Source organism: Ixodes scapularis, unplaced genomic scaffold (assembly GCF_016920785.2).
Source record: "Ixodes scapularis isolate PalLabHiFi unplaced genomic scaffold, ASM1692078v2 ptg000005l_1___fragment_1__unscaffolded, whole genome shotgun sequence".
NCBI lineage: Eukaryota > Metazoa > Arthropoda > Arachnida > Ixodida > Ixodidae > Ixodes > Ixodes scapularis.
The window spans coordinates 1,880,800-1,906,611 of NW_024609885.1; the positions used below are offsets into that span (position 1 = coordinate 1,880,800).

Sequence of the window (25,812 nt, forward strand, 5' to 3'; positions counted from 1 at the left end):
TGCCGTTTGCATTAAAGAACGCGTCAACTCTTTCCGTGTAGGATAACCAGGGCTCCTTATTGTCGTATTTTTCTAGCTTGCCAAAAGTCGTCATTTCTATAGTTTCGGAATTCACGCGCGGAAGTTCACGCAGTGTAGAATTCCTACCGGGTCATCCCGTGGTGCTGCTGCTTGGCGGCTTCTCCGGCTTGTCGTCGATCCGTTTCTCGTCGCCAGTTGTTATGTACTTCGGATACTTCGGGTTCCGTATAACAATAACACTTTATTAACACAAGCGGCCGGAATGGCAGCAGCCTTCCTGGGTGCGGTTCCCGAGTCGGCTCCGTCGTTGCAGAGCGGGTCGGTCCTGCCATCTAGTGAGGGCGTATACATCAACATATGACAGCGCGGCTCCACCTCCATCTGGAGATGTGTTCATCCCAGGATCAGTTCCTGTGTGGGGTTGTAGTGCACCTGACGACTTGATCGCAGCAGTGTTGGTCTGCCTTGTTAAAGGCTTCATCCCCCTCTGAACCCCAGCTCCATTTCACATTTTGCCAGAGCAGGTTTTAAGGTGGAGCCAGCAGCTGGGACATTTGAGGCAGGAAGCTTCAGTTGTAGCTGGTGAACACGGGGAAGGAACGTAGCTTGTGTAAATTCCGTGGTGTTTGAATGATGGCTTCCCGTTTTTGTTCTGACTGACGAAGTTAATCTATCTGGTGATTCAGGTAAACAACATGTTGATGCCCAAACTCAAACTTGTCTGAAATGCTGGAAACGTACGGATTGGTTTATTATGGAGTAACCAACATAATCGTGTCATACAATGCTGTTCGTTGTTACATGGTCACAAGGCGGCAGGCAGAAAGGGACAAAGCCCGCAGCCATTGGGCAGGAAAGTATTCTGAAACACTGGCACCCTGATGGCCAGATGCATTAGTAAGATTGCATTTATTTTTTGTAATGAGGTGAAAGCTTTGTAGATTGTTCAGGTGGATGAATCTCAAAGCTTTTCGTCATTCCACGGCATTCATGTTATCTAACTGTTCTTAACAGCTATTTCCTGTGGTAATAGAGATGAATCTAGCAAGCTAGATTCAAACATGACCAGACCCTTAGATGAAATGCTGAACGAAAAGGCTGTTTTTTGGATCCTGCACTATTATATGTGCTATCATGACCAATATGATCTGGAACGCCAGGATGTATACTGTGCCATAATATCGGAGTCGCGTGTGTCGTATTGTTTTGCTAACTTTGATGCACGCCGATGCCGACGAGGTATGGGGGGAGGGGGGGACTTAGTGTTAAACTCGCAGCTGAATGCGACCCCTCCTGGCCACTGCCATATACATTTGTCTACTCATCACGTGACCATACAACCAATTTTGTGACAATAACAGCGAAAAGATGGCGGGGCCCAGTATATCAAAAGCAAACTTACTGGGTGCCAAAATATTTGTGTGGCCATCATCACATATTTTGTCAGGTCACATGACAAGTAGTCAAGAAAATGTGCAACATGGTGGTTGCTGGGGTGGGACGCTTTTTTGCCTGATAAACGGGATATCAGTTTATCCCTTTAAGTTTTTCTACCTCGTTGGATGAAACTGAGACAAATCGGCCCCTTTGCTCATTGCACCACTCTACATTTCTGCGTTGTCTGCTAGCGAGGTAGCAGTACTGTTTAGGTGGGCGCATCATCAGGTTGCGGAGATCTGGCACCGACTGGGAAATATTCAGCAATTTACAGGCCAAATCTTTTTAATTTCAACAGAATTTTAAATAAAAGGGTGCGAGAGTTATGGAGCTACCATTTCACTGTGTTTGTGGAGCTCAATGGACATTAGATAATGGGTTAGCCTAGGAACTTCAGTTCGTCATAGGCGAACCGACATTTGGATGGCTTGAGGATGAGGCCGGCGATCTGTATAACTTGGAGAACAGCTCGGAGTTGGCGCAAGTGCTCGTCGAAGTCGCTTGAAAACACTACGACATTGTCAAGGTTGGCGAGATAGCTTTGCCATTTCAGTCCAGTCAGTACGGTGTCCACGACACGCTGGAAAGTTGCTGGTGCCATGCATAGCCCAAAGGGCATCACCTTCAACTCGTACAGTCCATCCGGCGTGTCGAAGGCTGTCTTTCCTCGGTCCCGTTCGTCGACTTCGATCTGCCAGTAGCCACTTTTCAGGTCCATTGATGAAAAATATTGAGAGTGGCGCAACCGGTCTAGCGTGTCGTTTATGCGGGGGAATGGGTGGAGGTCTTTCTTCGTCACCCCGTTCAGCTGCGGGTAGTCCACGCTGAACCTAAGCGTTCCGTCCTTCTTCTTAACCAATACGACTGGAGAGGCCCACGGACTGCTTAAAGGCTGGATGATGTCGTCGTTCAGCATTTCTTGCACTTGCTCCTGGATGACCTCCCTTTCTTTTACGGAGACTCGGTATGGCTATCGATGCACAGAAAGCACGTCGTCCTCGGCAACGATGCGATGCTTCGCAACAGTACTTTGGCTCACCTTCGACGACATCACAAAGCAGTCGCTGTATTCGACGAGGAAGTCACTCAGCTGCCGTTCTTTTGGGCCTGGACGCTGAAGGTCAATGTCGAGCTGCGCTGGTGACGTAACGTCTTGCTGAGGCAGCGAGGATTCTTCAATAATCGTGGCGATTTTGGCAGAGTTTCGGAATTCCTCGATGTGGCCCGCAGCTGCACCTTCAGTAAGGTGTTGTGTTTCTTCTCTGAAGTTTGTCACGAGGACCACAGTGCGCCCATCCTGAAGTTCAGCTACTCCTATTGTGACACCTATTCCTCTTCTCAGGAGTAATTGAAGATTTCCTTCCAGAACAACTTCACCACTGGTAGCTGCATCGGTCATGACAGTTACGACAACACTTGATTGCGGCAGCAGGTTCACGTGGGAAGCAGCGACTCGCTGACGCTGTTTGGGGTTTCTTTGAAGGTGGGACAGGTGTCCGCAGTGTCGACTGGTTTGCTCCAAGGTCGATGACGGCGCCGTATTCACACAGAAAGTTCATGCTGAGAATTACATCTCTGGCACAGTCTTGTAGAATGACGAATTTCACAGGACAGGTCTCGACGTGAATTTTGACGCAAGGAGTGCACCTTTTGACAGGCGTGATGAGGTGTCCTCCGGCGGTTCGTATCTGTGGCCCATTCCAAGGTGTTGTCACTTTTTGAAGACTGCGAGAGCGCCTCCCACTCAAGACTGTGTTGCCTGCTGCAGTGTCCACGACTGCCGATGCATTGTGGCCGTCGATAACAATGTTTAGTTGTTGGATACCGTTGCCAGAGTGTCGTGATGCGTGGCGTCGAGAGAGTGGGAGCGCTCAGGCGTTTGTGGAGGCTCTTTACGTCGTCCGTCTACGGCACCTTTACCTCCATGAGTTGCCGCTAGTTTTCCCGGCGAAACAAGAGCAACAAGCTCTCACAACGGGGTCAGTGCATCGGCGAAGCTGGATGTTGTGGTGACGGTGACTGAGACCAGCGGCAAGGTGCAGGCGGAGGAAACTGAAGTTGTCGAAGGTGCCCTTCAATCTCCTGTAGTGGCTCACCGTAGCATGGGCATGGGTTGCTTGGGTGGAAGCCATGCAGCCCTTTTTGCTGGTAGGGGCAACAGCGGTAGATATAGTCGGCTTCCCCGCAGTGGTAGCACAACGGACGTCGATCGGCTGTCTCCATAAGTCGGTCTTCCTCGTCTCCGGGTGGACGTTCTGGACTCGTCCTTCCTGGCGTCGAGGATACTGCGGCATCGGAGGGTCTCATCGGGGTGTAGCCGTGGCCTGGTGGCTAGCTTGCTGCGATAGTCCGGCCATGGCAGCGTCCTCTGGCGTCGTCGTGTTGATGGGAACTTCAGGCTGGACGGCTCGGTAAGCTGGACGGCTCAGTGAACCTCCTCTCGGACAACCTTGGTGAGCAATAGTGAGGACGGGCTTATCCGCGGCGGGGAGCATCTTGGAAAACCCTTCCGGACGACTTCACGGATGATGTCGCGAATGCTGGGGATGCTAGGACTGATGTCGTAGCCCAATGCGGAAGAAGCAGCGATGCTCGAGTGCCAATGGCAGTGGCTGGCTCTTGCAAAGAGGACACGTTCCATGTTCGTGGCTTTCGTGACGAAATCTTTGACAGTGGATGGGGGGTTGCGAACAAGACCACCGAAGATGTCATCCTTTACACCTCGCATCAGGATCTGCAGCTTCTTTTCATCGGCGGCTTGAGGGTCGACACGAGCAATCAGGCACAGAACATTCTCGACAAAACTGGTGAGAGTCTCGTTTGCGCCCTGGGTCCTCATTCAAAGAAAGTCCTCGGCCCTTTCCCGTCGATATTGGTTGGTGAATGTCCGTCTCAGCGCATCCTTGCAGGCAGTCAACAAGGTCAGGGAAGTTTCGCGATTCTCGAACCAGTTCCTGGCCGTTCCTGGAGCGCGAAGTAAAAACTCTGCAGGCGCTGTTCGTCCGTCCATCGGTTGTGCTGGGTCACTCGTTCATACTTCTGTAGCCAGTCCTCGACATCTTCATGGGGCTCACTATGCAGGGATGTGGGAGTATGGGCAGCAATGCATAGGACAACAACCGGTGGAGTGGTCATCGTCGCAGTCTTCTTCTTTAGCCTTTGCGGCAGGATTCCGAATTTCGGGGGCTCTTTAGAACGTTTGTTTGTTGGGGCTTCTGAGTCTTCGGCGAAGGGTAGCCTTCCGGGTCTGAGCACCTCACTTGGCCGGGCTGTCTTCGGAAGGATACGCTTTACGGGCCTGTAATGCTATCCCTGCACCTCCACCAAAATGTCACGAATGAGAAATGATGAGGCAGTGAATTAACTGAAGAATCTAAATGTTTAATTGGGTCAACTTGTGCCCAAAGCAAATTAGAAAAAGGCTAGCGTCGACGGCGGCAAAACAGCAGGGTCGAACGCTGAGGCAAGACTGGCTCTGGCTCGTCATGCAGAGTCCCTTATGTACCCGCATAGGTTTCTTGAATATTCGGCGTAGAACGTTCGGTGCATAGAGCATTCATACCTCGATCAGACGACAAGGTTCTCGAACTTACGAGAACGCTAAATTGAAAGGATAATTAAATACGCACCATTCCCAGGAATCGAACCTGGGGCCTCCACACAAAAGCCAAACACGGTAACCACTTGGCCACACACGCGCTTGCTCAGCAACGTGGGTGGCAATATCTGATATGAAAAATTGCAGAACTGCCTATAACATGATGGTAGGCCAGGATTAGCAAGTTTCAACGATGGTGGTACCGCGGTGTGACAATGATGTTTCCTAGCTCCTGGATGATAAACTTTAAAAATAGTCTCACAAGCGCTTCTTTAATACGAAATAAGATGAAAAATATTCAATGTCGCTCATATCTAAAAAACATTTTTAAAAAAAGGAGTCGCCCGCACATCTCAAACCCTGGCACTTTTACCTGTACTACGTTGATCATCCAGACGGAAGTCATTTTGATATGTGTCGAGATATCGACCTAGCAAACAAAGGTTTGTTTACACTATCCTGTTGCCGCATCTCATGCTAGCATAATTTATCGGGAACTAGAAAGCATAAGTTGGCCTACATTCACAGTCGTAGCAAGAAACCTTCAAGAGTAGTTAGTAGTATTTCCGAATGATGGATCATGCATTCATGTCCTTGTATTTTTTCAGGGTGGGGATGATTACCTAGGCTGGAGTCCCAAAACCTTCTGGAAAAGCTAGAAAATACAGGAGCCTTTAAATAAGCAAACAATAACAAGCTGTTTGTGCAGTGGCTTCGGTAACAGAGGCTGTGCCTTATAGACCACGGTAATGTGCAAGCCCCATTCCAAGCAATATATAATGCCGAAGACTTTATTAGATAACTGATGTTTCTGAAGGACAAAGTTTGGAGATATCAGTAGCATTTTTGCATGGTGCTAACATAATAAATCTTAATAGATCATGAAAAATTCAGTTAAACTGCAAAAGACAACGCATGATGACAGCAAAAGGGAAGTTCCCTTTCTTAACTATGTGCAATTGCGCGGGAAAGTATGGCATGTAAGAACGCATTTTAACATCCGTTGCTCTTGCAAGACGCATGCAAAGCAAAGGATCTGAGGATGTAACCTCGAATATTTTTCCTTGCAAGCATAGAGCTGCAAAGTGTACTCATATAAAACGGTTTCACCGACCAATGTTCTTTAGCAGATGACCTAGCGATGTAGAGTGGCATGACAAGAGCAGATGGGGATAGGAAAGATTTGTCTCGGCCTCAGTATGCATCAATGTTTGCAGATAGTTCCTTTGAGTATGCTTGTGGCATTTCAGCTAATATTGGCCTTGATAGTACAGGATAGCCTGAAAAGTTGGGAGTTAAGTGGGTACAGGATAGCCTGAAAAGTTAAGTGGGTACTTCCTCGGACAATTTGAGCTGAAACACTCAATCCAGGCTTTGGCTGGTTCTGCACTTTACACAAGCTTCATTCTACCTCGATTTCTAAAAGATTTGAAGGAGTAAGACCTAAGCTTGTTGTTTTGGCCCCTGTGTGCACCATAGTTTCTTAGAGCACTGACAAGTAAGCCTTGCAGCGTGCTTTTACATGCTGTATTTTTCAGTTTGCAGATTACTAAGAATAAATGCATTGGTCCGAACATTTCATACCATTACTAAACTTGAGGCGCAGGAAGACAGAGGAGACACGAAATAAGGGGGACAACATACACCATCTTAGAAAGTGTTGTCACTTTATTTTGTGTCTCCTCTCTTCATGCTTCTCAGGTTTAGTAATGCTTAGAATCTACCATCTTGCCTGTACCCTTACTCTTCCTTTGCATCTTATAATGCATCTTACTTTGTCAAAGTGACTGGAGTAATCACTATCTGCTACATCATGATTAAAGAAAGGGGCTTCATAGCACCTTATTTACATTGACATGCAATAGTGTTTGAAATGTTTTGGACCTGTATATAAGCCACAATCAAAATGTATGAATTATAGAAGGCATATTGTATATTCTGAAATGTCTTTCATAACCTTTACTATGATTTACCTAATTAAAGCAGTAATGACTGCTAAGTATTCATGTTTTTAACTTTGTGTGTTGCATGGCACATAATTTTGGTGTATTTATATAATAACCTTCAGGGCAGCTAGTGACCAGGGTCTTTGTGCTGTGATGTGATATATGTCTTAATGCTATCTGCAACTCTAAAGGGACGTCTGGATTGCCAAGCCGACAAAAGGTAAGGTACTCCAACCAAGAAGAAAATGTTGGAACCGTTCACTCCTATTTTGTTTGATTAATTATTATTTAGAGGTGTGCTTATATTTTCGATTTTTGAATAACGAATTGAATATCGACCTATTAGATTCGGTGTCTGAATCAAATAGTTGCTAAAAGTTTCTGAATAGCCGGAACCAGATTTGGGACAGTTCAGCACAGCAAATATTGCTTCACAGGCACTTCTGTACACCTAATATACGTACAGGAAAATGCCATTATTGAGTTGGGTGCCATACTGACCTGACAAAAAGGTACAGGCTCCTTACTCTTCAGGCATGGTCATTATTACCAGTCCCAATGTGTGTGTATGTGTACGGTGTTGTTTTATTTGTAGCTGCTCACTTTTCACAAAACTCCTCCTGTACGTTTTGGATCATAATCTTTAACTGCTTCTGTCCCCATCTGGTCTGTGGGCAGGGAGATGATTAAAAGTAGCACTCATTTTTTTGTTACAAAGCTTTTTGAGAACTGATATAGAACTTGATCTCACAATCTGCATTTTAAAGCTACTGGTTTTCCTGTTTCACTCGCATAGTTTCTATTCATAATAATAATAATTGGGGTTGTGGGGTAACTCGCTGTAGATGAGCAATTTAGCCAGTGCAGCACAACCGCTAGCCTGGGGTCTTTAACGTGCACCCCGCAGTAGTGGTACACGAGTGCACGCCGGTGTGATGCTCATCCAGATCGAAACGGGCAGCGGCGGGCATTGAACCCAGGATCTCCGAGTTCTAGTTTCTGTTCACTGTTCTCAATCAGCTGTCTTCATGTACTCCTTTGGCAATTTATGTGATGCCAAGATCCTGCTGTAGCTGATAAACATCCACATTCTGAAAGTTTGTTTATATTTAATAACACCCTTTAATTACTCATTTTCACCTAGTCTTGTGTTCTTACAACAGCTTCTAGAAAACCATATTATATTTTATTCTTTTTAATAAAGAATGGACTTAATAAATAAACAATGTATCAACTATTCGAAAGCTATTTGAAAATTATTCAATTTGTATTTGATTCAGTATGAAATATCTCTATTTGCACACTCCTAGAATTATTCCTTTTAGCAGAAGAGTCCTCGAAAGTAAACCACAGGAAACACTAAATACTGTGGACAGGTTTACTATTTCCACTAGAGCTGATTTTGGTGGGGCACGTTCCATATATAGTCTGCCTGTTTGCAGCGCTTTGGAGGATATGCCTATCTTCATCCCGGCCTTTTAGTTCTATGAGGTGTCTATAGGACAATGGCATACTTGGAGTCTAGTGAAAAAGGAAACGGAAAACAAGGCACATGAAAGCTATGGGACACTTAAGGATGCCGATGGTAGCACTCGAGATGAGTATATTAGCTCATTCAGTAGCCTATATTAGACTGGTACTCGTTTGATACTGTCTGAGCTATGTAGTAATTCTCTTCCTCTCAGAATATGTGGTGTACCTTCTGTGAATGACTCAAAATAAACTTCTGTACTGGTACTACTGTGGTTTTATTTGTGTGGCACTGCTTCATACTGGCACACTGCATTCTAGACTGGCAACATCCTAACACTCGGGGCAAGGCACTAGGTATGTATCGTTTTTTCAAGAGCCGGGAGCACATTTTTCATGGAGGTGCTACAAAAAATGTCTGCCACTAGGCATGTGTTAGTGGAAAGTTACCAGCCCATCCCGCCTTTTGGACACAAGGCAAACGTAAAAGGTAATTAGGAAGTGAACTGCGCAACTTCCAGCATATGAGAGTAAGGTATTCGCACTATAAAAAAAAAGGGTAAGACATCTAACACAAGCCTCTTATTGGCCTAAACAAATTTAATTTTCAGTCTGATATGCAAATATATGGGCTTTGTTCATGTTCAGTTTGTGCAAGCACATGCAAATAATACACCAGCTAAATATGTTGACTGCTGATAGTTAAAATGTTTTATTGCAATAGCAAATAGATACATTCTTCAGTTATTACATATATTACCATTAGCGCCACAATCTCGTAACCTATACTATTTATGCTGCTGTGAACTAACCAACCTTGTGTAAATTTCAAAATAACTGCTGTCACCCAGGTGTTGAGATAGCAGTTCGAACTCTACACTGGCTCAAAGGTAAGAGGTTTTTGTTGTTCTTTTTTTTTAATATATTCTAAACGGTAGAGTGCCTTATTGGTGTAACATTTATGCAAAAGTTAATCTTTAAGGGACTATAACTAATCCCAGCTTCTTTGCCCCAGGTTTGTTCGCGCAAATAGTCTGCCGAACATAATGAAAGCAGTGTCATCGTAGCATGCGAAAACGGCTCTCATTTCAAGTGTATAAAGCCTGAAACAGCTCCATACGAAGTATGCCAAGTCGGTCAATGCGTCAGAAATATAAGTCTGTAAACAGCAAATTCGGTGCTGGCACATCCCTTATATTGAAACGAAACGAGAGCAGCCGGATGACCCCTGGCCCAGTGGAAACTGCGTAAATTAGACGGGACCAAACAACAAGCTTGCGTGACTCCATTTCTGGTACCACTCATCTGTGCGTAAACAAGTTCCGTGATAGACTCTCCTCGTGCGCAACAGACAAGCCAAACAGTTCGCACGGTTCCTAGCTCGTTGTTCCTTCACTTGCCGCTTCGGCAAGCAAGAGAATCACGCAACACGGGAAAATGGTATTTATACTTCGACCAAACATGGACTAACCGCAGAGACTACAAGTGCGAGCTGGTAGCTTCGAAAGATTCTTCCCCAGTACGAACACTTGAGCGGCGGAGCAGGGAACAGAGGCGGGTGCTCACACTCGCAGGATAGCATGACACCAGTGAGTTGCATGTTTCTTTTCACTGCGCTCTGCGAAACCGGGTGTCAGCGAAGATCCCGACGTCTTCTCTTCGATTAGGTTGGCGCTCCCTCACCAGTCGTATTTTTATCCAGAAAGAAGCTCGGAAGCGGGACTACTGTCTTGATTATTAGCTCGATTTGAATAGTTCCTCGGTAGCCTCAGTCAAGGCGTCCACGCCTTGGTCACCCAACGATCACTGCTGCTGACTTGCGATTGACGCCATTGTCAACGAGACGGCGAGATTGAACGATTCTATTTCCCGATTTGAATGTCGTTTTCAATATTGTGACGTCGCGGTTCGCCGATTGGTCAACGTGTTGTCACAAATTTAGTTTACGCTCTAAGCGCGGGGGGGATATTCGGCGCTGGCGGCGGCCTTTGCTCCGCCTATTGGCCAAACTCTCCCAATAAACGGCTCTGAGTGTGTTCCCTCATTCTAAAAACATTTAAGAAGTTTTAAGAGATCTCGTCTCTCTCAGTCGTACTCGGTCGCAAGAGTGTGAACGGGCCTTTACTTCTTAAATGTTTCTAGAATGAGGGAACACACTGACATTGTGGCGCCATCTATGCGGTGACCCTAGAACTGCATTTCACAAAAGCGAAGGTTTTGCGGGATTTCCGAGGTCAATAGTGCGTAATACCCATAGAAAGGCTCGTTTATAACATTGACAAAAGTTTTTCGAGTCAAAAAAGAAAGGATATTGCTCGAGAAATAAAAAAAAAAATATGCCGGACCGCCGAGTTTACACTGCTTCCCAATAGATGGCGCCAGTGTGTTCTCTGGTTTAAGAAGTTTTAAGGAACCCAGGTTTAAGAGGTCGCAAGCAGTCGCAAGAGTGTGAACGGGCCTTAAGCTGTATTTAGCACGCGTGCAGCCCGATTCTGTTTGACCCGCTTGTGAAAGTGGAGCGTGACTACGATTCACCAAGCTTCTCCAAGTCAAGTGACAACATGCATTTGAACGATTCGCCGTTTGTGTCCGACCCGCGGACATCACCTCTGAGGGAACGATCCGCAGCCTCATCACCGATCCAGTGGATCCGCTCACATGTGTACCCAGAGGCCGCTTCGTGTGCTTAGGTGCCGCTTCAGAGGCGAAATCTGCATCCTCTGCTTTGCAAGCGCCCCTAGTTCGATCGGTGGCCGTCGCAGTTGTGTTTGCTCGAAACGGCATATACGTTTGCTCGAAGCTTGTGGCTGTCTGCGAGTAATTTGCTGCTAAAAGGCGTGACTTTTTTTGCACATGCTTGGGAACTGCGTTAAAAGAACCGTATTTAAGTAGGGTAGCCTTGGCGACTATATAATTCGAAACAAAATACAAGACATCCATCGACCAACGCTTGTTATCCCGACCATCCGACAAACCTTTGCGTTTTGTGACGTCACGCAGCACCTACGGATGTCAGCCATTGACACTGGCGAAATTCGGGGTGCAGTTTCGTACATAGGCTCATGAAAGGTTTAATTAATAACGGGAGATCATATATCAAAATAAAAATGATGTTAGTCTACATGAAGGCTCCCTCGACGTAACGAGCGCAAGAACTTAAGTACTTCCGGTTTCGACCGGACAATCCCTTTAACTCTCGCCGCGCGGCATGTTTGGCACTCGGCACACTAACATCGGAGGGTGTGCACACGCACGAGTCTATCGCAAAAAATATTAAAAAAAAAAGAAAAAGAAAAGAAAAAAAAAAAAAGACGCGGGATGAGATTTCCCAGACGACGAGGGCGCGAAACGCGAGACGACGGGAAAAATCATGCAAGACCGAATAGCAATTGATGTAGGGTACTTTGTGTCCGGCGGCGTCTTTTGTGCCACCAAGCTCACGCATGCTCACTTGCGGTTTTCAGTTTAGTTCCGTTTTTGAAAGGCGACCAAAATTGGTCCTTTGGCGCAGGCTTGGCGCAGATTAGCCATATTTTGGCGAAATGTAGCAGGATGTGGCAGGGTTAGCCCCTTGGCGCAGTTTGGCGCAATTGGCGCAGCAATCACATCACTGGGGCTATGTTGCCAGAGTGTATTGAAGCCCACTACCTTAAATTCAAAATGAATATTGATTCCAACGAAGTGAGAACAGAGACGCCGAATAGTGTAGGCCAGCAGCGCGTGCTGTACTCGAGCTACGTGAGTGGCTACACTCTTAAGTTTCTGGTTGCTATACCCCTAATGGGGCTATTTGTTTCCGTTCAATGGCGTACGGAGGCCGATGCTCCGACATCCATTTTACGGTGGACTCTAGGTTCTGAAACATTGTGCAGCCCGGGGACGTAATACTGGCTGACAAATGTTTTCCGGGTATCAGGGAAAGTCTGGCAGACACTGATGCGGTGCTCGTGATGCCGCCTTTTTTATCGGTGCATGGGCAGTTCAGTGAGCCAGAAGTGTGCGACACACTACTTTGCCCAGGTCCGAATTCACGTTGAGCGAATGATACAGCGAATTAATATACTCGGGACAACGGTGCCCATTACTCTGATCCCCCCGATGGATGACGCTTCAACATGTGCTGTACGCTGGCAAATTTGCAACCTGCCATTATCAAGCCAAAGGAATAAATGGCAGCAAATGTAGGTACAGTCAGACGCATGGCGAGGCTAGGTACAGAGCTCCAATTTCTCTCGTGGGGTTGGCTCTTCCTGGGTACCAGCGTAGGCTTCTTATCCGCAACCGAATTCTGCGCCAGAGATTGATTTAAGTGTTTCTGTATGATATGTGATGTCCTGCCGTAAAAGATGGCTAACACCTTTTTTACGAGATGCAAAGATGATTGATAGCAACGAGTGTATTTTCCATGCCCTTGTGGTTCTATTCTATAATGAAAGTGTCAAATCGGAGCACGTTTTATAAGTAGCATTGTTTATGCCAATGAGAATAAAACAACAGCAAATAAAAATAACACACTTTAGCAGAAAACTAAACATTCTGATTGCAAGATTATATTTTGTGTACTGGACTTTACATTTCAGCGTAGTTCTAAACCACCACTTCCTAAAAAGACCGGCAAGTATGCAAAAAAACACATGGAACGTTGTCGCGAGTCATATTGTCTGCAGTGAATTGAATGCAGTACTTTATTGTTCTGTCTTTTACATCACTTGTACTGACATGCTTAGAGCTGGTACTTTTGTGCAAGGACTAGCAGTACCAGCTGAAATAAAACCGTTCTAGAGAGGGAATCGCATTGCTCAAAAACTTGTCGTTCCTGGGAACGAACACAGTGGAATCGTGCTCACCGCATGTGTAGACATAAAAATAACATGATTGCAAGTCCAGCACAAACATCAACACATGCACTTGTGCATAGTACTTGTGCGGTGGCTTCAGGCACAACTCGTCATTAACGTAACTCCGGAGAGTTGTCCCAGCGCGCTAGCGCCACCCGCGGTGCGCAGGTGCGTCACGGCTGGATGTGTGCTTTATTGCCAAAAGCGTTGTAGGCGTTGGAACATATTTCATGTTTATTTATCAGTTCAAATATATCAGAATAAAAAATTATACCTGAAATACATATTTATGTTTACTGTAGTAACCAGGAAGGGCGAGTTACCGAGTTACTCCACTACTAGATTATAATGCGCGCCTCTTTCCCGAGATCCGAGTCACCCGGATTCCCATTTCCTCACTTTGTGTACATTCATGATTTTGTTTGTCATATTCGCTGTCCTGTTTCTATTGCCGCACCCGAGCTGATCATGTATATCGTCTGAGTCAAGTATGTCCTGGATGGCTTTAAGAAAACTGCTGAATTCTTCCATAAAGGACTTCCAACCCGAAAGTGTAAACGATTTCGATGCCGACCGAACTTACTACTGTTGGTGGCGTGGAGACGGCCGAACTCGTGCAGAAGTTTACGACGAGAAAATTATCACCACGACCGGTACTTTCAACTTCACTAATAAGCTATTTCACGAATGTATGGACTCTTGCAGTTTGCTTAAAATTTGTGTTCATTTCTGTGCCTCGGTCCACAAATACAAGCGAGCGATGTGGTACAGAAACGACCAAGCGTGAAGAGAAGCATCGCGCGGCCTTAGTATCCACACACACAAATCAATTTCTTTCTGGTGGGTAACACGCATAAAGCTGTTACTGCAACACTGCTGGCCACAATCAACAAAAACTATGAATTCCAACCACACAAGTTTGCCCGGCACTTGGTGCGCATTGTTTTCACCGTGGAGGAGAGGCGAACAAAGTCTCTACATGAAAAGGCTTGCACACTGCTCGAAAAGACATCCCCGCGAAGCAATTCATCGACAAGGAAAAGAATGCCATCATCAGTAAGTCCAGAAACTTGTGTAGTTTATTTTGTTTCGTTCTTATACTTTGCTGATACCTAAAGCTCTTATACTTACGCTTTGAGTGACCCACTCTTTGTTGGCCGGTCAAAATAAATAAATAAATACTGTTAACTTTTTCTGCCCCAAATGGTCTAAAATTTGTCATTTATTTCTAAAAACAGTTATCTCCTTACTATTTTCCTAGTTCTCTAATTATATATTTTTTAGTATAATGTAATCAATCATTTATTGATAATACCAGCTTTGCTGCATAAATATATTTTTAGTTACTTAGCCGCTGCTTTAATAAGTGTAATATATAGGTGTCATGTCACACTTAGAAAAAAGTTGTTGCAACCGGGCGATGAGGAAGAAGAGAAGCGGCGGGAGCTCATGCATTTTGTAATTTTTATCAGTCTGAAAAACGAACAGTAAAGGAAAAGGTCGCACCGACCGATTTGTCTAGCGTAATTGCCTTCGTATTCCTTGGTTCCTCAACATATGGTGCCGAAACCCGGGAGTGTCCCGCTTCACAAGGGCCCAAGCTACACGCCGCAGGGAATTTCAATCCTGCAGCTGCAACGGAATTCAGCAGTTCCTTGGCGGGAGCAGACCACTGGGAAAAGAACAGCGACGGAACCTTGGCAGGCGACCGTACGGCCTCGTAAATACGAATAGTCAATGGAGAGGCTGAAGGCTAGGCGGTCGGCTCGGCGGGCACAGAACACTAGGATAATGAACGACGCCAATCGGATTCTCCAGGATCCCAGCCCCGACCTAGCAAGAGTGCGTTCGATCAAGGACAGACTCACTACCAGCAGTGCAGAGCTCCGACTACTTGACGGTGAGATAGAGCCGCTAATTCCAATCCAAGAGCTGGAAAGTGAGTGCACCGCCACTGCAGAATACCAAGACGAAGCCGTCATGGTGATCAGCGAGTTCGAGACCAAGATTGAGTCCCTACAATCGCAGAGAATAATAGCTTCGGCGGCGAGCACCGGAAACCAAACCGGCATTCAAGACAACGCAGCGAGACGTGGACCAAAGCTTCCGAAGCTGGAGCTATCTACCTTCGATGGAGAGCAAAGCAACTGGCTCACATTCTGGGAGCAGTTTGGTGGAGCCATCCATACCAATGCAACTTTAACAACCACAGATAAGTTCCACTACCTTCGTCGGTGTCTAACGGGAGATGCTGCTGCGGCGATTGCCGGGCTACCAACAACAGAAATATGCTATGCCGAAGCGATCACCATCTTGCAACAGAGGTTTGGAGAGAAGAGGAGAATAGAGCGGCAGCATCTGAATGCCCTCAGAAATCTACCGCACGATGCTTCAGCTAATGACGTGAGAGGGTTGAGAAACCTGGATGACACCACACAACTCAACGTTCGGTGTCTAAACTCTTTGAATGTTCCCACGTCAAGTTTTTCAGCCGTGCTCTGTGACATTCTTGTCAGGGCGTTGCCTTACGAGGTTACAGTGGAGTATCACCGGCAAGTCAACAACACCGCTTTCACCAACGCAGCGGCTCAAGACCAAGGAGACGGATCGGCGGCTGGAACTTCAAGGTCAGCGGATACTACGTCGGAGTCAGTGACCGAATTGAATGGAATGCTTCGCTTCCTGCGTGTGGAAGTAGAAAGCCGAGAAAGAAGTAGCCTTGAGGATGCTCGAGGTAAACACGAGACAAAGGTAAAGTCGTTTGCATCAGCATCAGCTTTTCATAACGCAACAAATGCTACACATTCTCAGTGTTTTTTCTGCCATTCAAAGAAGCACACCACGCCATCTTTTGATTGCAGCAAACAGAGAGAGGAAAAATTAAGTATGTTATCAAAAGACTGCAGATGTTTCCGATGCACATTGAAAGGTCACCGAGCACGAGATTGCAGAAAAAACCTCAGTTGCGCAGTTTGCAGAGCCAGACATGCAACCACAATGTGCGATCCTGAGTTTGTTAGGCGGATGAAGGAACGTTCGCCCCAAGGTAACGATACGATTTGCGTGTCTGCATCCAGCGCGGGCGCGCGCTCAGAAAAGAAGTTTAGTGACGGCATATATCTCCAGACGTTCAAGGCATTTTTAGTGACCAACGCTGGCAGCTGCTATGTCAAGGGAATAATCGACGGTGGCAGTCAGCGCACATTTATAAAAGAAGAGGTAGCGCAACGCCTAGGGCTGAAAGTCCTGCGGAGAACAAAGATAGCACTCAACACTTTCGCCAGTAATGCTTCGAAGGTTATAGAGCGCAGTCCCGTTGTGGAGGTAAAGCTCAAAAGTCAATTTGACAATACAGAAATAACCTTTGAAGCAATTTCCATCCCGGTCATTTGCCAGGACGTATCTACGCCAACAACGGACATCCCGTTTGTGCGATTTCTGCGAGAAAGCAGTAAGAATTTGGCAGACGACGTAATTTTCCCAGGTGTAAAAACAGTTCCTGAAAAAAGTCTGTTGATTGGATCCGACCAGTTGTGGAAGTTCTGCACAGGAGACGTGATCAGGTGCGCAGATGTGGACGGATTGGTAGCGATCAACACAAAGATGGGCTGGACGCTGCAAGGTCCTTCAAGACAGGTGGGAAGGCTCCAATGGGATTCAAGTCTGATGATATGTGTCCTACAAGCGAAGACAAAGGAAACCCAAGTGGAAGAGGCGCTACAGCCCTTCTGGGAGTTAGACAGAATGGGAGTTGCCGACAGTGAGCTCGGAGACACTGATGCAGACACCATTACACACTTTGAGCAAAACATCATTAAGAAAAACGGACTATACGAAGTGGCTCTGCCGTGGAAAGAAGACACTTTTGATATGCTGGCAAACAACTTGAAGTTGCCATTTTACGTCTAGGGAGCTTGTTGAGAAGAATCTCACGAAAGGAGGGATTACTCAAGCGGTATGATCATGCAATGAGACAGTATTTGCGTGATGGGCATGCAGAAGTGATAAAGAGCAGAAAGGAAAGCGACAGCGCGCAGGTCATGTATTACATGCCGCATAAAGAAGTAATACGTGAAGATGCAACAACAACAAAGTTAAGGATCGTCTTCGACGCATCTTCTCATGGCAAAGGGTGCAGGTCGTTGAATGAGTGCCTAGTAACAGGACCCAACTTGAACCCCGAGCTTCTGCAGGTCCTGCTTCGGTTTAGATGGTACTCAGTTGCAATGACCACCGACATTAAGAAAGCGTTTTTACAAATTGCCATCCGTGAAGATGATCGTGATGCTTGTAGATTTCTTTGGTTTGCTGAGGAGCCAAGTTTCCCTTTCAACAAGGAAGAAATTCAAGAGTGGAGGATGACTCGGGTTCCTTTCGGATCCACGTCTAGTCCATTCATGCTCACAGCTACAATACAACATCACTTGAAGTTGGTCTGCGAAGACCCACAATTAGCAGAGAAACTCAGGACATCTTTCTACGTTGATGATCTACTGCTCGGAGCCGACGATATTGAGGATGCCGTGAGGCTCTACCACACTTCCAGGAACGTCATGAGACAGGCAGGAATGACACTCCGGAAATGGACTGCGAACAATGAGCAACTGCAGGAGCAGTTCAAAAAGGAGGAGCCAACATTTATGACCGAAGAAAAAAGCCTCTCACCTTCACCAACCTCCAAGGTACTTGGAATGATGTGGGATCACGAAGGGGACTGCTTTATTTACAAAGTTGAAGCTTTGCTTGAATTCCTCTCAGCAAATGTGGACACTAAACGGTTCATCCTCAAGGCAGCCTCAAGAGTATTCGATCCTCTTGGATTGATCGCGCCCTTCGTCCTAACAGCTAAGCTGCTATTTCAGAAGCTGTGGACATTGGGAATCAGCTGGGATGAAGAACTCCCCGCTGATTTTATCACTGAATGGCACGCTCGGACGGCGGACCTTGTTCAACTGCACTCGTTAAGTATACCAAGACATGTCAAGCGAGGCATCCAGGCAGGAGCCAACAAAGTACAGCTACACGTCTTCGTAGATGCAAGCACGAAAGCCTACGGATCTTGTGCGTACTTTAGAACAGCCGATGACCAAGGAGAAACAGCTACCATGTTAGTTGTTGGGAAGACAAGAGTGGCACCGATAAAACCTTTATCACTGCCTAGGTTGAAGCTGATGGGGCCGAATATTGGAGCCAGACTCCTACGATACATAAAACAGTCATATTATGACGTGGAACTTGATTACATTATGTGGACTGACTCAACGGTTGCCCTCAGTTGGGTGAGAGGAGTCCCTGAAAAATGGAAGCCATTTGTAAAAAACAGGGTGGCAGAGATACGCGTCATGACATCCCCGGACCACTGGAGGCACTGCCCCGGTCAAGAGAATCCGGCGGATCTCTTGACCAGAGGACTAGGCGTTCAGGAGCTTCGTGCTAACTCTCTTTGGTGGAAAGGGCCGAGTTGGCTGAGTCAAGAACCTTCAGAATGTCCTGAATCTTCAGTGTTCTTGGAAGACACGCCTCAACTCGAAGTAAAAGAAGAGACACATGTGCTGTTGGAGAAAGGCCAAGAAGTTCCATCATTGTTCGACACCGGAAGTTACGAGAATTACCAGAAGGTTCTGAGGATCACTGCCTGGGTCATCAGGTTCGCTAACAACGCACAGAAGAGAAATGACAAAATACGAGGTGGATTAATTGCGGCAGAGTTGGACAAAGCAGAGCAGTATTGGATCAGGCAGATACAAAACGAAAGGTTTCAGACGGATATTATGCTCCGCGAGAAAAATACGACAGAGGTTAATGTAAGACTCGCAGAGTATCATCCTCTCTTTGGCGAAAACAAAATCCTGCGGGTCGGAGGACGACTGCAGAGGTTGACGGAAAGTCTCGATGTGAAACATCCAGTCCTGTTACCGAACGACCATGACTTTGTCAAGCTAATTGTGATGCACGCTCATTGTAAGGTTATGCACGGGGAAGTAACAAGCACAATGTGTTACCTACGAGAGAGGTACTGGATAATACGTGCTAGGCAGCTGACCAAGAAGGTAATAAAAAGTTGCCTCGTATGTTCACGGTTGAATGCGAGGCCAACTGCTGTTGAGCAAGCTCCGCTACCGACAGATCGAATCAAGAAGGCAAAGCCGTTCGAGGTAACCGGAGTCGACTTCGCAGGGCCGCTGTACGCAAAAAGAAACGACGGTAGCTGCAGCAAAGCGTACATCGTACTTTTCACATGCGCCTCCACGCGAGCAGTTCACCTCGAGCTCTCAACGGGCCTCACTGCTGAAGCTTTCTTGCTTGCATTCCGGCGTTTTATAGCAAGAAGAGGCATACCACTGGACATATATTCTGATAATGCACTAGCCTTCAAGAAAGCATCAAAAGACATCCAGAAGGCATTGGGTGCACTGGAGCAAGAAGTTTTCAAATCATACATTGCAGAACACAGAATCAACTGGAAGTTCATTGTGGAGGCCGCTCCATGGTGGGGCGGGTGGTGGGAGAGGCTCGTTCGATCTGTCAAGGCAGCACTTAAGAAAGTGTTGGGCAGAAGCAGCCTATGCTTCGAAGCACTGACGACTGTCCTCGCTGAGGTGGAAGCAATGGTAAACTTAAGACCACTGACATATCTCTACTCGGGAGTAGGAGACCCCTCAGTCATCACGCCAGCACATTTCTTAATAGGGCAAAGTTTGACAGTTCTACCAGAAACAAGCTTGTCTAACGACCGCCCAGGATGCGTGACACAGAAGGAAACAGCTCGCCAGTTCCAGTATCGAAAAATAATCATGGAACATTTTTGGAAACGCTGGCGGTCTGAGTACCTGTTGGAGTTGCGGTCAGCTCATCAATATCTCGTCACCAATACTTGCTCCCTGAAAGTGGACGACGTAGTCATAGTGGAAAATAACCGAGCATCCAAGCTGTTCTGGGAACTGGGGAGAATCGTAGAGACGTACCCCGGAACTGACGGAATTGTTCGTGCCTGTCTCGTGAAACAGCAAAACGGTACGCTCATAAAGAGACCCGCGCAGAAACTTTATTTGCTGGAAATTCGTCCAAGTCAACTTCAGGCTCGGGGAGGATGTTGCAACCGGGCGATGAGGAAGAAGAGAAGCGGCGGGAGCTCATGCATTTTGTAATTTTTATCAGTCTGAAAAACGAACAATAAAGGAAAATGTCGCACCGACCGATTTGTCTAGCGTAATTGCCTTCGTATTCCTTGGTTCCTCAACAAAAGTATTGATTCTGGCTGATTGTAGCAAAAACGTTTTCCTTCCCCAGCCTACGTCTGCAGCCAGTGCAAGGTGGATGACGCGAAGTAAAAAAAAAAACAACAACATGCTGTCAAAGGACTCGAAAGAATAGACTTGTAGTATTGGAACTAATAAACTTGAGTGAAATCCAATGGCACGATTTCAATCATCAGGAATAGTTATAAGTACACAAATGACGTATCACAACCATCTCAAATTTTTTTTTAATTATACAATGTGATCAAAAGGCAGCAGAAGAGGGTTAATGAATGGCATAATGTCAAAGGCAAACGTGCAATATGAATAGCCTCGAGTAACCAAGAAACGTGGTACAATATTCACTAAAGTAAATTGAAAAGCTAATGAAAAATAGTTACCATCTCATATCTTCCGTGTCACTTTTCCATTGAGCCAAGAAAACATCTGATGGTACAGTGCTCAACGAAACGAAATGGGCCAGCGGAACGCGTGGCCTCCAGAACTTGCTGCGCCATCTACCGATAAAAGACGGGCTGCCTGGTGACGCGAGTCGGAGGTGTGCAAAGCTGATACGAGCGCTCATCGGCTGTTCCCACGCTGTGCACAACTCTCGATGGGTAATCTCTGCAGAGTGATAGCCTTTTTTATTATTTAATCGCCCCGTGGTTTTATCGCGATCTGTTTGACGCCCTGTGCATACTTTTATCTTGTCTCAAATATGAAAGAAAAGGAACAAAAGGGCAATATTTTTTTCTTTTAATAAAAAGCACAGTGCCATTTCACTTCACATTTATTTTTCTATAAATTGTCGGTTCACTGCCATCAGTATCCATTCGTGAAGATGCCGTCGCGAGTGCCAATTCACGAACGCTGGCGAATTGTGGCCCTATGCCGCGCGGGAATGCCCCAACGAGAAGTCGCCCGGATGACAGGAAGGACCCGAACCGCAGTGGCCCGAATTTTCACGGCGTTTCGAGACGACAACGGCCGCATCCATGACGCTCCTCACGACGTCCGCCCAAGGTCCACTACCGATGAGGAAGATCGATGGATCGTCGCGGCTGCAGTCGACCAGCCTTTTATTACGGCCCGTGACATTCGAGGCGAACTTGGTCTGAATGTCAGTGACCAACTTGTGCGACGCCGTCTTGCAGAAGCGGGTATTAGGAGCTATGCTGCGTGCAAGAAGCCAATTTTAACTCCTCGACAAAAAGATATCCGCCTGCGGTTTGCCATGGAAAAGACATCATGGACGATTCAAGAGTGGAAAACCGTTGTTTTCAGCAACGAGTCCTCTTTCTCAACTGACTGGCACCAAGGAAAACAAGTTTGAAGACCGCGAGGTGCACGGTATGTTACTTTTGAGCAACACGACAATTTTTAACAAGCCGGATCTTATAATTTGTGATTTTGATGTTTCAGGTATGATGCCCCTTACTTGCAGCGTGTGGGCAGGAGTGGGCGACAAACCGTTAACGTCTGGGGGGCATTGTCAGCGGAAGGACTTGGTCCACTTGTAAGAATCCAGAGGCTTAACTCCGAAACGTATTGCGACGTCATTGAGCACGAGCTCATTCCTTACGTTCTTGAGGGACCTTTCCCTGACGGATGCTTTTTTTTTTCAACATGACCTTTGTCCTGTTCATCAGTCAAATCGTGTGCGTGACCTTCTAGAGGAACGCGGAGTGGCGGTTATGCCATGGCCCCCAAAAGGGGCTGACATGAACCCCATCGAGAACATCTGGGGAAACATGAAGATCCAGCTATCGCGGCGAGGACTTCACTCCGTCACGACTGACCAGCTATGGGATGCTGTGAAGGAAGAATGGGACAGGCTGCGGCAATGTCCAGAGTTGGTGGTGAATCTTTATGAATCCCTTCCGCGTCGCATGAATGCTATTTGTGAAGCCAATGGAGAGTTCTGCAAATATTAGAGTAAGGTGCTGATAATAAAACAAGCACGTTACTTATATTATTTTTTTTCTGGTAGGCGCAGCATTGTGTAACATGTCAAATAAACTATGTTGACACAGCACACGCTTTTTAATGACTGTCAGACGCTCGCTAAAATTGAATAAAACCACGAAAAAATAAAACTCTGCATTAATATATTATAGCTGCAAAAGGCCGGACGCGCTGGCTCATCAATCTTTTATGGAATAAAAAATGAAGCTTTATCTTTTCTTTTTTATATATTTGAAGCAAGATAAACTCATGCACATCATCACGACAGTGTCTCTGAGGAAAAATAAACGTGGTCACTCCGCAAAATCATGGCCTGCGCAGATTATCGGGGGTTGCGCGCCTGTGTGCGAACAGCCGCTGAGCGCTCGTATCAGTTTTGCGCATGCGCGACTCGCGTCACCAGGCAGCCCGTCTTTTATCGGTAGATGGCGCAGCAAGTTCTGGAGGCCACGCGTTCCGCTGGCCCATTTCGTTTCGTTGAGCACTGTACTTTTCTTTTGAAATGCTGTAAAAAAAGTCAACAGGGAATATTGAATGTCAACAGCTTTTCAACGAAAAGCATCACAGAATGTCTGTTGAGTTTCAATTAATAAGTGGGCCAATATTCAATAAAAAGCCAACCGACTTTTTACGCTTTTCTTTTGAAAAGCTGTTGACATTTAATATTCAACCGTGACTTTTCAAGAGATTTTCAATAGAAAAGCATCACAGAAAGTCTGCTGACTTTCAATAAAAAAGTGGGTCAATTTTCAATAGGATGTCAACAGACTTTCTCTGATGCTTTTCTGCAGAGAAGCTGTTGACATTTAATAGCAAGAGACAAGCTGTTGACATTCTATATCCTCTATTGACTTTTTCGGAAACTTTTCTATAGAAAGGTATAACAATTTTTGTAAAGGGGAGAGAGTAAACATTGCGTGCCCAGTATGAGAGTCACGTCAACATAATTCTTGTTGACACCAGAGTTGTTTTTAGTGTTTCAGCTCTTCAAGGCTGAACTTCACAGCTCGAAGAAAGACATTGGAAGCCAAGCTGATACCCTACAGCTTGAGAAAGAACAAGTGCTCGGGATTGTACGGGTTAAAAACAAACCGGCCCTTGTATCACTAACCTGTGTGCCATTTTAAGTTATTCTACAACATTTGCGACCTGTATGTGGAGTCTCGCATGTCGAACAAGAGGAAGGACTTCAGCATCAGTAACGCGGACGCAGTATTGCTAACGATGATGAAGCTCTATCACAATCTGAAATTTTCCCTTTTTGGTGTACTGTCTGGTGTCCAGGATGACAGCTTTTAAGATATTCAGAGCGTCAGTACCAGTCCTGGTAGCAGTGCTCAGGCACGCCGTTTTCTTGCCCGAAAAATAGGCTTTGCTCCAGTCCCTGACCAACTACTTTAAAAGGGCAACTCCCCCAAAACATAGATTCTATAAAAGGGGCCGATATCGCTTTAGGAGATCAAAATAAGGTCATACCCAAAATATCACGTGGAACCAACGTCGCATTCCCGATTAAAACCAATATTAAAAATGTTGTACCAGCCGAGTTAGCAGCCCGACAGCGGGTGAGCAACGCTGGCAGCAGGTCAGCTAGTGAAGCATCGCAGGGCAATGATGTAGGTTTCGTCCTACGCTCTCGTACGAACGCCGCAGACGCTTAGTTTCCTGTGGCACTCTGCGGTTCTGCTTACGGCGAGAGGTGCTTACAGCGAGTCGAGAACTGAGCTAGTTGGTCGTTGTGAAAAAGAAAAAACACAGCGCCGGAGACACCTTGCCTCTCAACCAAAAATAGAAAAATGAAAGCATGGACTAAAACAGCCTGAACTTAAGAAAAAACATAGAAAGAAAACAGGAGATGAGATGAGACGGCTGACTATCAACGAGCTCTAGTGAAAACTTCTTCCTCAAGTTGTTTTTATCCAAGTATGTACCAACCGCGTGATGATGATTGGGGTTCAATGGCGCAAGAGCGACTGTGGCCATATTGCGCCAAGAAAGTTAACTTAAAAAGCCTAGCATGCAGTTACATCTAAACTTACTTGTCTACCTATATCAGGTGCAAAAAGCAAATTGCATGTAGGAAACTTAAAACGCGAGCAAATGGTACCAAAGGTCTATCACCAAGCAAAAAATAAGGATGAAATGGAAGGTGGTTTCTGAAAAGTTAAGGAAACTATCTTCGGCGTTGATGATCAAGAAATCTACAATTCCAAAGGATGTGAAGGGCAGTTAACACTTTCTCACACTTTTCGCAGAGCTTGACATCTTCACCGTAGAGCAAGTGCAGGTGTGTCAATCGAGAATGACCAATTCTCAAGCGGCACAAAAGGACTTCCGAACGGCGGTCCTTATGGGAGGAACTCTCCCTTACTTCTAAGTTGGGCTTAATAATGTGGAGTTAGTTATCGATCTGTGTGTCCCAATCCAGCTGCCATAACTTAATAATTGACTTGTTTAAAGGGTAACTCCGGTCCATACTTTCCATTTTGGGATTATGACTGTTTTTAGTCCAGTCAGCGTCCCTTAATTACAAGGTGTAATTTTTTCATGTTACTGTGGGTAGTTTTAAAGATATTGAAACCTCAAAGTTTTGTTTGAGGCGAGGCCAACAAAACCGAAACTAGCCGCTCGAGGCTCCGGCAACACTGGAAGTCAGCCACTATGTGAATGTGACGTCAGGATCGTTCTCGTTCAACGAGTACGCAGGCCGAGCGGCACCTACCCCTGTTGCGCTAGCCGTCTAAAGATAGGAGGTAAGCTGATTTTGTTTTAATCCTGTATAGTGTAGTTATCCAGCATATGTAGCAAGAGTTAGTGCGTACACCCAAAGGCTATCGACTGGAAAACGAGTGAACTCGTTCGGTGCCGTACTCGCCGGCTGTCGCCGTGTGTGCGGTCTTCCGTACTCGTCGCTAGGCCTAAATTGTCATCGGGGTTGATTGATTGATTGATTGAGTTTTATTGGCGCAAAAGCATCTAAGGCTATAGAGCGCCAAAGTCCGTGACTATTTCATAAATGGTTTCTAGAGAGGAAAGAGGGCTCTAGTGGCCAGTGATAGAATAAAAGGATGTGCATGAATCTGTATATAAATAATGTGGATGAAAAATTTAAAATTGCAAAGCAAGTTTAAAGTCGATGTAAAAGTCCAGTGCTTTCTAGGAATTTAAAAACATTTGTATGATTTATAAAAGGTTCATCTCCAAGCAAAAGAGCAAGGTGTAAAGGCATCTGTGCTGAATAAAACTGGGCAAAGTAGAATTGGCGGTATCTGTGATATGCGGGGCACTCAAGAAGG

General features: G+C 46.0%; 2 protein-coding genes across 2 annotated transcripts; both read left to right on the plus strand.

The window, feature by feature from the left end:
• Positions 1–16,307: 16,307 nt before the first annotated feature.
• LOC120847416 lies at positions 16,308–17,219 on the plus strand. Its single transcript, XM_040219161.1, has one exon. The coding sequence runs from the start codon at positions 16,308–16,310 to the stop codon at positions 17,217–17,219; it is 912 nt and encodes a 303-aa protein (XP_040075095.1).
• A 659-nt stretch (positions 17,220–17,878) lies between these two features.
• On the plus strand, positions 17,879–20,641 carry LOC120847422. The gene is made up of 2 exons (XM_040219164.1): positions 17,879–19,271; positions 20,601–20,641. Exons 1-2 carry the CDS (start codon positions 17,879–17,881, stop codon positions 20,639–20,641), a joined length of 1,434 nt encoding a protein of 477 aa, XP_040075098.1.
• The last annotated feature ends 5,171 nt before the right edge of the window (positions 20,642–25,812 follow it).